General features: G+C 35.4%; 3 protein-coding genes and 1 non-coding gene across 4 annotated transcripts; 3 read left to right on the forward strand and 1 right to left on the reverse strand.

Annotated features, from left to right (window-relative positions):
* The first annotated feature begins 1766 nt into the window (after positions 1 to 1766).
* On the forward strand, positions 1767 to 5165 carry LOC114393115 (exocyst complex component EXO70A1-like). Its single transcript, XM_028354377.1, has 2 exons — positions 1767 to 2800; positions 3612 to 5165. The coding sequence occupies exons 1-2, from the start codon at positions 2021 to 2023 to the stop codon at positions 4935 to 4937; spliced, it is 2106 nt and encodes a 701-aa protein (XP_028210178.1). The 5' UTR covers positions 1767 to 2020; the 3' UTR covers positions 4938 to 5165.
* Positions 5166 to 6059: 894 nt separating this feature from the next.
* LOC114392429 (F-box protein At3g12350-like) lies at positions 6060 to 8305 on the forward strand. The gene is made up of 2 exons (XM_028353562.1): positions 6060 to 6998; positions 7629 to 8305. Exons 1-2 carry the CDS (start codon positions 6174 to 6176, stop codon positions 8136 to 8138), a joined length of 1335 nt encoding a protein of 444 aa, XP_028209363.1. The 5' UTR covers positions 6060 to 6173; the 3' UTR covers positions 8139 to 8305.
* Positions 8306 to 9144: 839 nt separating this feature from the next.
* Positions 9145 to 11098, reverse strand: LOC114392430 (LIM domain-containing protein WLIM1-like). Its single transcript, XM_028353563.1, has 5 exons — positions 10751 to 11098; positions 10144 to 10240; positions 10015 to 10055; positions 9841 to 9930; positions 9145 to 9680 (listed from the first exon to the last, which is right to left on the reverse strand). Exons 1-5 carry the CDS (start codon positions 10883 to 10885, stop codon positions 9453 to 9455), a joined length of 591 nt encoding a protein of 196 aa, XP_028209364.1. The 5' UTR covers positions 10886 to 11098; the 3' UTR covers positions 9145 to 9452.
* A 1625-nt stretch (positions 11099 to 12723) lies between these two features.
* Positions 12724 to 12795, forward strand: TRNAP-UGG. Its single transcript has one exon. It is a non-coding gene; the product is annotated as a tRNA-Pro (tRNA).
* Positions 12796 to 12894: the final 99 nt, after the last annotated feature.

Raw genomic sequence — 12894 nt, forward strand, 5'->3', positions numbered from 1 at the left:
ATGAATCAAGAAAACTTTTTATCCTCCAAATTATTGCCAGCTATACATAGTTCCAAGTGTTATATACTTCAGAAAATCATGGAGTATAGGGTTATAAAATAATATTTTCCGATTTGGAGCTTTCAAGAGGCCATAACAATTGTAGTGTTGTACTCGTGTTAGTAATGGATATGCATGCTTCCAAAAGTTTAATGCAGAACATAGGGTAATTTTCAATTCTTTTCTTCCCAACTCTGGCTGAGCCTTGGTTTGTTGTAGTTTGGTGTGGGGCGAGTACATGACAACCTGGCATACAAAAACGTGGAGTAAAGTTAAATCAATGTAACTATTAAACAAACATTACAATGGTTTGAAACAAAAACACATCAATAATCAATTAAGTCATAAATTCTATTGCCTGTTGCGTTTCTGTTTCTTTTGTATGTTCATTATGCAACTTCTGTATTTTCCAGCACCTCTGGTGTTTTTTTTAATATATTTCTCTTTTATTGTCGATAAGAAAAAAAGTCATAAATTCTATGACAATATAAACTCAAATGAAAAAGTCCTTGTTTAATTTGACTGTTGGTTGTACGTTTCGCTAGTGAGTGATAAGAAAATAATAATAAATGTCATTGTAGTTCACAAAAGTGAATGCTTTATATTCTGCTTCTGAGAAGAACAAGACAGCGTTTTGTATATGAGTGCGCTCAGAGGCAAGTGAAGAACCAAGAAAAAACACTGTCAAGAGGTGAACACCCAGCCTATTTTGCCTATGAGAAACTAATTAACAATTGCAACTCAAGATTCTTTAGTAAAAAATAAGCTATGTCTTGAGCAACCTTTGAGGTATTTAAGGACCTTATAGGCTACATGATAGTGTGTCATAGTTGGATTATGGAGGAATTGACTTAGTTGTTGCGTTACAAATGTAATATCTGGCCTGGTAGTAGTGAGATAATGTAACATCATGATAATCATCTCCTCTTGATACAATTTAACTTAAGGATCAAGAGGAGTTTGAATAGGTTTGGAACCAAGATACCCTGTCTCAAAAACTAAGTCTACGCAAGATCATGCTAAGAAAAAAAGAATAAGTAGTATATATGCTAATAGTGTGTATTTATCTTTTAAATTGTGATCCAGATCACAACAATATATATATATATATATATATATATATATATATATATATATATATATATATATATATATATATATATATATATATTTTTTTTTTTTTTAAGTATTATAAAAATAATAAAATTAAGTTAAACATTCATTTTATCAATTTTAATATTAAAATGAATTTTCGTATAAAATGTTTAAAGTTATGTGAAATTGTAAGAACTATAAAATTAAGATAAGTAACTCATCTAATTAATTATCTATTGTAGATGCTCTAGGATAAAAAATATTATATATTTAAAATTTTAAATTTATAATAAAAAATTAATAACACTAAATTATATATCATATAAAAATTAGTATAAATCATAGTAATTAATTTTGGACCTCTTTTGGATATATTCGGATTACAATTATATTTTACTAAATTTACATCGAACCCAATCTATTACCCATATTATTATTTTTTCATTTGTGCATTGAAAGTATAAAAACGGAATTATAACAAATTTTTAACACGCATTTAAAAATTGGTATTCATGGGCATCTAATATATTATTATACACCTAGGTAGAGAGAGAGAAAAAATATAAATATTATAAGTGTTATGTGATATGAAAAAAAAGAGATAAAGGAAAAATATACTTCATGATTAAAACATACCAAATGAATCACATATAAAAATGAGAGAGATTCCAAGCACGAGCTAGGAGATCCATTTGGGACGCTATAATATATCCTATAAACACAACGACACCGGCTTTGCATATTCTAAGCTGCCCAGTTGTCGTTTTGTTTGTTTCCCACAATGGAATGCCATATGTCTCCCTTGTTCACATCGACGCTCAAACTCTTTTGTCTCATTCCATCTCTTGATATATAATATCATTCTCAAAGGGCCCAAAAATTAACCATGGCATTGGAAGAAGATCACCCAACAACAACACTTCTCAAGCTCCAGTCAGCATGTTCCGACCTAAAAACCCTCCTTCGAGCCTCCGAGGAAACACAAGACAACCTGGGAAACACAGACTCAAGGTTTCATCTCTTACAAGGCTCACTCTCCACAGCCTCCAGAGGAATCGCCCCTTTACAATCCCTAGCCATGTCCAGGAAAGCCCTCGACACGAGAATCACCAGAGCCTTGTCCCCAGCACTTACACTCCTCAACACCTTCAAGTTCACAGAGTCTCTCCAGAACAGCCTCGTCGTGCTCTCGACCAAGCTGTCCTCGGAGAAGCCGCATCATGTGCGGCGTCTCCAGAGGCTTCTGGAGTACACCGAGTGCGTGGATCAACTGAACGAGGGTTTAAACAACATAAGCGATGAGGTGGAGGTGGTGATCATGAAACTTCAGGAGGTGGTGGAGTTCATAAGCCGGACGAAGGCGGCGGATCAGTACAGGGAGGCGAGGCTGAGGGAGGCGCTGGGGACGCTGAAGGGGCTGTATGAGATTGAGGTGGATGAGATGAGGTTTCAGGGTTTGCTGGATCAGGCGTTGGTGCATGTGCAGGATGAGTTTGAAGGGTTGTTGCTGAGGATCAAGCATAGGAATTTCGGGGATTTGGTGCACCAACATGGTGATGATTTCAGGGAATTGGGGTCTGAACTGGAAATTCAAGTCCTCAGGAAAATTTCAACCACTCTTGCTGCCAATGATTGCCTAGACATATGCATTGATATATACGTCAAGGTAATTATCCCTCATCACAAAATAATCATCATCATCATCATTATATTCGCATATTGTGTGTCAAAAAGTGTGATATGAACCAAAATATCATAAGTGATATTGGATTGGTTTATTTCGTATTTAAAATTTAATAACATCTCCTACATAAAAGTATAGCAACTTGCATCAAAACAATACAGTAATTAACGTTTTATCATCAATATTATATTTATACAATAACTTTTTTTTAAGTAAAATTTATCCCAAACTTCATCCGTAATTAATTATAAGATATAATTGATTAATTTATACTTATTAAGAAAATTAGTTAATTTAATTATTAACACTAAATTTATCTTTAACTTTATTGTGCATCTAGTCATCTTATCCAATTTTCATAAAAGAGAGAAAAAAACAATTCAAGATATTTTATTAAAAAAATAATTAATACACAAGGAAAATGAAATAAAATCTTATAATAAGAGACAAAAAAATTTAATATCTATAATTTTAAATAAGAATGAAAGAATAAATTTTTAATAAATGCTAACAAGTATTTTTAGGAATTAAGAAGTTGGTTAAAATTGGAATTTTCATGATATTTTTTATATTTTTATGTGATTTTTACTATAAATATATTTTTCTTTTAACGTCTTAATGAGTCCAGCACACCAGTTTACAAGAGGCTAATTTTTTATTTTTTTTAATCTACATATAGGATCACTCACCTACCTTATTTTATACTTGTGTTTTCTTTTCTTGCTAATTTCTCTCTTGTTTATGCAAGAACGAAATTGGGCATAAATAAAATTTCTGTTTTGTGATTGAACAGGCGAGATATAGAAGGGCAGCGAAGGCACTAATGAAGCTAAACCCCGATTACCTGCGAACATACACCCCAGAAGGAATCGACGAAATGGAGTGGGAAACCTTAGAGACAGCCATAACCCTTTGGATCCAACACTTGGAAGTCGCAGTGAAGAAAGTCCTTGTTGCGGAAAAGAAACTCTGCGAAAGAGTCTTGGGCGATTTCATGGAGGGACTAATCTGGCCAGAATGCTTCATTAAGATCTCCGACAAGATCATGGCCGTCTTCTTCCGCTTCGGCGAAGGCGTTGCCCGGAGCAACAAAGAGCCCCAGAAGCTCTTCAAACTCTTGGACATGTTCGAGTCCTTGGAGAAACTCAAACCCGACATGTCACAAATATTCGAAGGCGAATCTGGTGTAGACATATGCACAAGGTTCCGCGAGTTGGAGAAGCTCATCATCGATGCTTCGAGCAAAGTTTTCTTGGAATTGGGTCTCCAAATCGAAGGCAACATCGACGGTCTTCCACCCCCTCAAGACGGTTCCGTTCCAAAACTCGTAAGATACGCTATCAACTATCTCAAATACCTCACCACGGTTAATTATAGAACATCAATGGCTAAGGTTCTCCGAACACAACAAACATGGAAAGATAGTAGTAGTAGTAGCAATGACATGTCTTCGGACGAGGGTTTGTTGAAGCATGCAATTAGCAATGTCATGGATGCGCTGCAACGGAACATTGAGGCAAAGCGTTTGTGTTGCAGGGACAAGGTTTTGGTGCATGTTTTCACGATGAATACTTATTGGTACATTTACATGAGGACGAAGAATACGGAGCTTGGTGAGGTGTTGGGTGAGAAGTTCATGAAAGAAGGTTACAAGGCTGTGGCGGAGGAAAGTGCTTACTTGTATCAGAAGCAAGCGTGGGGGGGTTTGGTTAGGGTTTTGGATGGAGATGATGTGAGGGAGGAAGGGAAAGGGAGTGTGGGAAGAGTGGTGAGTGAAAAGATTGAGGCTTTTTTCAAGGGTTTGAATGAGGTTTGTGAGAGGCATGTTAGAGGGGTGTATAGTATACCTGATGTTGATTTGAGGGAACAAATGAGGGAAGCAACAGTGAGGCTTGTGGTGCCTGTTTATGCTGAGTTTTTGGAGGGTTATTCGGGGTTGTTGCAGAGGAAAGGGTACCCGAGTGTTGAGAGGGTGAATGGGTTGGTGGGGAAGGCTTTTGATGGAGGAAAGCTGAAGGGAAGAGGTTCTGCTTCTAGTGATTGGAATGTTGCAAGGAATTCTGGGTCTCTGGAGAGGGATGTTGTTAGATCACGCAACGATGGTGGTGGTGATGTTTGAGTTGAGGATTGAGATTTCAGAATGCCTCCTGTTTAAAGCCTCATAGAGTCACAATACAATTCAGCTTGGACTGAATATTTATGCATTTATACAACAACTAACTGTAAGATATATGAAGACATACATGAACATTCTTCTTTGTTTTGTGATTTTTGGAACAAAGTGTGTAGGAGGAAAGAAACAGATATATAAGTAAATTCAATGTACCTTATGAATTATGAAGATAAATAGTAAATTATACTCTAATTATTTTTGTGTTTTTCATTTAAAAGATGATTTTTGAATACCCTGAAATGTTAGTTGATAGTTAGTGTAAAAGAGATAAAAGCATATATAGATACAATATCATATGAGATATGATACGAAATAAAAAGATATCATAAATATCAATTTTATGTATTTAAAAAATAAAATATTAAAATAAAATAAAATTACTTATTTGATTCTTATATTTTCATGATTCTTATTTTTTTAGTTCTTATAGTTAGAAAGTAATTTTTTTAGTCCTATAATTTATATTTTAATTTTCTTTTTAGTCGTTGTAGTTTAAAATTTAAAAGAGTTCATTTTAATTCTTATAATTTTGTATTTTAATTTTTTTAGTCTCTATAATGTGATATTTTTAGTCCCTATAATTTATATTTTAATTACCTTTTAGTCCATACTATAAAAAATATAAAAATAATTAACTATAAATTAGTTATAAATTATCAATTATTTTTTATTACAAATGATAAGAACTAAATAGATTATTTTTAAATTATAGGGATTAAAAGAGAATTAAAATATAAATTAAGATTAAAAAATCACTTTCAAAACTATAGGGACTAAAGGAAAATTAAAATGTAAATTATAGAATTAAAAAAATTACTTTCAAACTATAAGAATACAAAAATAAAAATAGTAGAACTATAAGAACCAAATAAGTAATTTGAATTATTGTTATTTTGATAATGTTACACTATTTTCTTAAAAATAAATTGATAATGGAAAAAAAGAAATATTAAGATCCAGTCATAAATTATCTTTTATGATAAATTTGAAAGTTAAAAAATAAATTAATTGATATAATGATATTCATTTACCAAAATGAATTGATAAAATAAAATGTGATATTGGATTAAGGCATGAGGCGAATGAAGGATGAAATAGGGCAAGGTGATGGTTTCCCCAACAAGACAGTAAGGTGCCATAGCACTTAGACTCAAGAACATTATTTCTTTCCCAAGAAAAAAGATGGCGAATAACGAGAAAGACGCATGTTCTTCCTTCACCGATTTCCCAGAGGACATTCAGGTGTGCATCCTCTCGTTCCTGGGCCCACCGGAGATCGCAACCCTAGCCTGCACTTCGAAGCGAATGGGCTCTCTCTGCGCCACCGACTCCAAGCTCTGGTTCTCTATGTGCGAGCGCAGGTGGGGCTCCTACACCCGCATCACCCAGTGGGCCCAAGGAAAAAACCCCACTCTCTCCTTCAAGCACCTCTACAACACCCTCCACCGCTGGGAGAATCTCCTCGGCTTCTGGCGCCGAAGTGGAACCGGAATCCCTTCCTTGCTCTTCTTCGAGTGGGGCCCATCCTTCATCTCCGCTTCTAGGGTTTCCCCTTCCGCTTCCGACTCCAATTCCGTCACCTACGGTGTCACCAAAACGCCGTTCCTCTGGATGAGTCTCTCCGAGGAGGGACACGTGGTTACTTATCTCGATCCCGACGGGAGAAGTGATTTTAAACCCGAGATTCGGAGCGAATTGGTGGCTGTGGATGTGAGTTTCATGGGGAAGACGCATCTTGTTGTGGAGGAGAAGCGGGTTAGGGGTGGTGCTTGTCATGATTGTGGAGATGATGTTGTGGTGGTGGAGAGTGGATCGCCGCCGGAGAAACTGATGGCGGAGATTTACCAGCATTTCGCGAACCCCCGGAGTCCCGGAAGTGATCGGTCCAGGAGGCAGAGGCGAAGGGAGAAAGAGAGGCTGGCCGGGAGGAAGTGGGAGCCTCAGCATTTTGTCAAGATTGTCAACTGCTCGCCGACTCCGGCGCGGCCCTTGCAGGGCCTGTGGAAGGTGTTTCATCACTCTCAATTGTTGTTTTTTGTGCTCAATTGTGTTCTCAGTGGTGATTTGATACCTTTCATGTGTGATTTGATGATTGATGATTTGATGTCATTAACCTGTTCAGCAGTTACTGTGCTTTGTCATGGTTGTTTGAGTCATGATTAATCAAACTGCAAAATGTTGAATTGAGCAACAGAATTAGTCCTGCTCAAAATGTTGATAAATCTCAATTTCAGCAGTTTTCGGGCTCGCCACAACCGAAATTATGGCTGCATTGGCCACATTTGTCCGCTGCTGCAATTTGAAACCTTGACTATGGTAGTTGAAAATTGGGAAGTAGCTAGATGTTGAGAAAGATGGGACATTTGGATCTTTGTGGTCTCTTAATTAGGCAATGTGGAATGATAAGTGGATTTGGATTGGATGATCTTGTGCATCTATTATTGATTTCATTTCAATGTAGATCAGCAGCCATCTGTCGGCGCTGATTGCATTTTTGACAGAACCATAGATATACTCCTAAATTTCCCTTTATCTTTTAAAAAAAGAATCTATGGTGATTTTGGAGATGAATTATGGTGGAATTTTTTCTTGTGGTTGTATGATGGTTCATTGGATGTTTTACTGTCATTGTTGCAGGGAATTTGCGGTGACATGAGTTTGGCATTTTACCTTGTGGGGTATGATGACATTGGGGGCATTGCCTGCCGGCGGATTGGGGATCCTCCTGACCGTTTTTCGGGACATGCCCCAGTTTTCTGGACTTCTAATGCTACGTTTCTGGAATCTCCCTTTTCTCCGGAGGAAGAATCTTTGTATGACAGTCGTGTTCATCTTCGACCACTTCAACCGGGCAATGAAGTTCTTGAGCAGTTCCCTTTCTCGGATAGTGAAGTGGTAAATCAAATTCAGCAGTTCCAATTGTCCGACAATGTGGTAGACCGAATTCTTCACATAAGTTCAAGTTATGATTTAGTTGTTCCAGACCTTGCCGGAACATTGAATCCAAGGAGTGCAGAAGGAAGGATTTGGCAGTACCGAAATGGTACTTTTGGATTTGGATTCCTTTCGGACAATTTCGTCATAGACATGAAACATATTGTCCACAATGGTTGTATTGTGGATACTGTAAATTCTTCTGCTAATTGATTCCCTTCTGCATTTTTTATTCACAGATAAATCATATAGCCAGATGTCACCTAAACTCTGTGGCATAGTGTATTATTAATTTTGAAATAATAACAATTTGCTTAGATGGTATGCTGTCTTGCTTCCCCTCCCTCCTGTTGATGTTCAATGGCTAGTTTCTTCTTTTAGCTGTGTTGTAGAGCAATAGCTATTTAATTGCAAGAGCTTGCCATTCCGACTAGCCTATGACTTCCTTTTGGAGTTAGGACTCAACAATATTGTTACAAATCTACTAATGAACTAAAGCCTTATCAGTGACCTTGTTTGGATATTTAATGACAAGCAAAATGAAATGGAATACAATTGTCATTCATTGTCTTGATATTTTATAGTAGAATGGAGGAAAGTTTTCATTTCATTTTGTGGAAGTGAGCTGGTTGTAAGGAGAAAAATAAAGAATAAGTTTGCTCCATCTTATATCCTCCAATTAAGGGAGAAGAAAATTAGAAGTATTGAATGAAATGAGATCTTATGAATTTCACCATGTTTCATTTCATTCCATCAGATTGATCCAAATGCTGGCAACTAATGGGGCCTTTTGATTCTATTCTTCTCTATTTCATCTTTTCTCGTCAATTTAAACATACCTTTATCTGCTCAAATATTTCACTTCTATAATATCATCAGGACTCTTGCTTCTACTGCCAATATCCCACAAGTTTTAGAATACAAGGTCTAAAATGTATTTGAATAGATGCAGACTTACATTAGGATATAAGCAGAAATCTCAAACATGCAATAAGCAAATATTTGGGTCTGTTTTCTTTTTCTAATGCCCCTTACCTTTTATCCAAACTACTGAAAGTAATTTGGTTTTCCATTTTTTGTGGTTTTAGTTATCATAAAAGAGAGTAGCCTTTCATAATAATGCTTACTCGCTCTTTCTTAAACAAGTCAGAAAAAAAAATCTCATTGTGCAACTATCATACTTGGATTCAGAAATTGGACTGGAAGTTGGGCAGATGGGTAGTAGGAAACGAAATTTGGGTATTGAGACGATTTTACATAATATCAATTGGAAGTCCATGAGAGTTTCAAGAAGTGCAGTAGCATGTACTTCTAAATCACACATTCTGAATCAAACGCTCACAACAACCAAAAACAGATGATGAAGATCCACACAGTTCAACTAACAAAAAATTGAATACCATATTTGTCACGGGTAAAGAGCTTCCCGGACTGCAAAGTAATGGTAAAAGCATGAGAGACAGCAGAAACATATGGTGCACAAATATGGAACTTGAGAAAGTACAATTCTGAGACTCGACTCTTTCATCATGTCTCCGTGGCAACTTCTTCACCATTGATTTTCCCATTAGTTGCACTCTTCTCATTGTCACCTTCAAGTTGGCTTAAATTGCCCTTCTCCTTGATCAATTGGACATGGTGGTGTTTGCAGTAGAGTTTTCCCTCGTGTGCTATGTAATTGGAAGGACTGATAACACACCCTCCATGGCAGCATTTGAAACAACTCTTATGGTAAGGGGTTCCATTCACAGTCACCTACACCATCACAAAATATTGATTCCATAAGCAGAATGATAACTTCTATCAGCATCAGGTTTTAGATTAGATATGGATGATGAGTGGTGTTTCCAATGGATAGATGCTTTGGTGGCATTAAGTTGTGTTAGTAGACAAACATTATGGTTGTACTATTTACCTTCTCAGTGGGATAAACCGTTTTCTGACAACCAGCACATTTGTCCCTTGTTCCTCCAAACATACTTGAGACTTTGGCTGCTGCAGGTTTCTAATTAAAACATCTAAAAAATTAGATAAATGCTGAAGAACTGAATGTTCTGTTATGCATTGCAAGTACCTAGAAATTTATTACCTCTTCCAAATTTTTCTCTGGCTTGGCAATTTTTGGTGTTCCTAGTTAGACAAAAGGAAGTGGGGTTGAGTAACTAAGAAGACAAGCTTAGTGAGAAATTTAATAATTAGATTCTTGATCCTTTGTTACCTTCAAAGCTTTTGTCAAGGCTCCCTGTTCTTTTGAACAGTTGGTCAAAGTGTGGCTTACAATAAAGAACTCCCTCAAAAGAGTTGTAGTTGCTCAGCTGCAGATAGATACATTAATTTATCAGCAAACTTCATTTTATGACAATTGCACTGTGCCAACAAGCCTTAATACACCAAAAGGGAAAAGAGGTTCCTATATCATTTATCAGTCTTCTAAAATTCATTATCATGAAATCATGGCAAGTTTTGAGACAGAAATAATATATTCTTGAGAGGAAAGTGCTTAATTATATATGTAAAGAAAAAGAACTATGAATTACTACTTAAAGGAAATGCTAAAGATTGATGCCGCTCATCCCTGTGTGTTTGGAAACACGGTGCAAACGTGATAAACCATGTTCATCAGAAGTAACTCAAAGTAGTTTCCACGTATTTTGATCCTTAGACATGGAGAGAGGGTGGCGATCTGCTTTCCAATTCACTCCAAACACGCTATCCGGAACATCCACACGCCTTCTAATAACCAAATTACAGACACCAGATCCAAAGCTAGAAGTCTGAACTAAAGACTATATAATCAACAAGAATTGTAAGAGAGGGAGAGTGACCTTGAGGGTTCCTTTGCAGTGATGGCATCTGAAGCAAGCTTTGTGGAAAACTCGGTTATCCGCGGTCAACTTATCAACCAGATAAACGGTTTTGTCACAGGCCATACACTTCTGTGTTGTTCCTGCAAATGCCATTCTTTCTTTATCTTCTCACCTCACCAACACAAGCTATGTTCTGTGTGTGTTAGTCTTGGTTTGTCACCAAGGGAAAGAACAGGACAATGAAGATTGAGGAGGAGACAGAGGAAAAAAAAAAGTGAAGAAGCAAGCAGAAAATTGCGGAGACTAAAGCAACCTTCCATACAATTATAATGCCACTGACAATCATTTTGATCAAATGTTAAGCACCTAACTACAGTTTTTTCCCTAGTATATTTTAATGTTCTAACACTGTCTTCAACTGTGAATATAAATGCGTGAAATGTTAACTTAACACGTACGTGACATGTTTGTACAGTCAACTGTCTAGTGATAACTGTGATTTTTGTTTGTTACCAAAGCGTTTATGCTTCATTTCTCTAATTGTTGTTAACATCATTAACAAATTTAGCCGACGCACTTTGGAACATGAATATTCACTTAATGTATAAGAAAGGTCCAAAGCATGAGCCTACCAGCAAGAATTCATTGGCTAACTTAACACTTTCCATCTGTTTACCAATAATTTTAAATTATCTGCATCATCTTTTTAATAATTCTCCTTGATTTTTTTTTTATAAAAATATATTAATTTTTTATATTTTGAAATATTAAATATATTTATCTTTTCATTTAATACTTTTTCATATAAATTCATATAAAGAAAGACTTTAATGATCATACATGAACAGTGTAAAATAATTTTACACTAACAATCAATTTAAAATTGTTATTAATACGATTTTTCAAGTAATTATCATAAAAATCTACAAACTTATCATAAATAGTAATTTGTGATTAAATAACAGTTTAATCTATTTCTTGTAAGGAAAACAACACACATGTGTGATGATTTAAAAAAAATTACACTTTTATCAAATCACAAACTATCATATAAAATAAAATTTGTTGACTTTTTCAATAAACATAGTCATGCATTCAATGAATTTTTATTAGTTAATAATGTAATTACGCTTATAATACATAAAAATTAAACCTTTACTTATAAAATACAAAGATATTTCTTAAAATTGTACCTACAAAATTATGAACACCAAGTAAGGTCTCTAATTAAGTCTAAATAAGTGTATTAGCTAGTTACTGGTTATTAAAACAGGTTTCCCAAAAGCCTGAAAATCCGAGAGGGTAATCACATAATGTGTATTTCATTAGAAAGCTACTTTGTAATTGTGGGGACCCATGGCTTCAAAATCTCAACTGCCAGCACCTTATGATTCAACATCCAGCTGGCTTACTTTCATTCTAGAATCCCACTTCTTTTTTCTTTTATTTTTTTTCAAATAGTAACACATAATTTCTTGAGTTACAAGGATGGATGACGTTTCATTTTGTCTATGATGGACCAAACTAAGCACCTTTTGCAACTCACAACCCCTCGGGTGATTGTATAGGCATCAAGATATAGATCTACAAAAAGTAGTGCCTTTCTTTTTTCTTAATATCATCACATCTAATACAATTATGGATCTAGGTAGGTGTAAATCTCTTTAAATCTTTGGGTAGGGTGGAAATATTTATTTGTATTTTTCACATGCATGAACAATCATGAGATGATTATATAAAGTTGAATAATAAGTAAATGTCACACACTCTGTAATTTGACACAAACTTTCAATGATGGGTTGGGTGGGTTGTAGACTGTACGTGCTATGGTTTATTGGGATCTAGCCTCCCAATCCAATTATGATGACAGCTTGTATTAATCTATTACTGTCCCACTACAAAGACTTTTACACTACGCAATTTCTTAACAAGGTTCATTCATTTGAAGACACCTTTTTATTAAAAACGTAATAAAGTTGGTTTATCGAACAGGGCATTTGGTCTAGTGGTATGATTCTTGCTTTGGGTGCAAGAGGTCCCGAGTTCGATTCTCGGAATGCCCCAAATTTTTGCTTTTTAATTGACAAATTTGTTTGTGGTTGGATTTTAAAATATTATTTCGTCAAAGCGCAATTATATTTTGCAATTATTAATATTATAAT

The sequence above is a fragment of the Glycine soja genome, chromosome 17, assembly GCF_004193775.1.
Source record: "Glycine soja cultivar W05 chromosome 17, ASM419377v2, whole genome shotgun sequence".
Taxonomy (NCBI): domain Eukaryota; kingdom Viridiplantae; phylum Streptophyta; class Magnoliopsida; order Fabales; family Fabaceae; genus Glycine; species Glycine soja.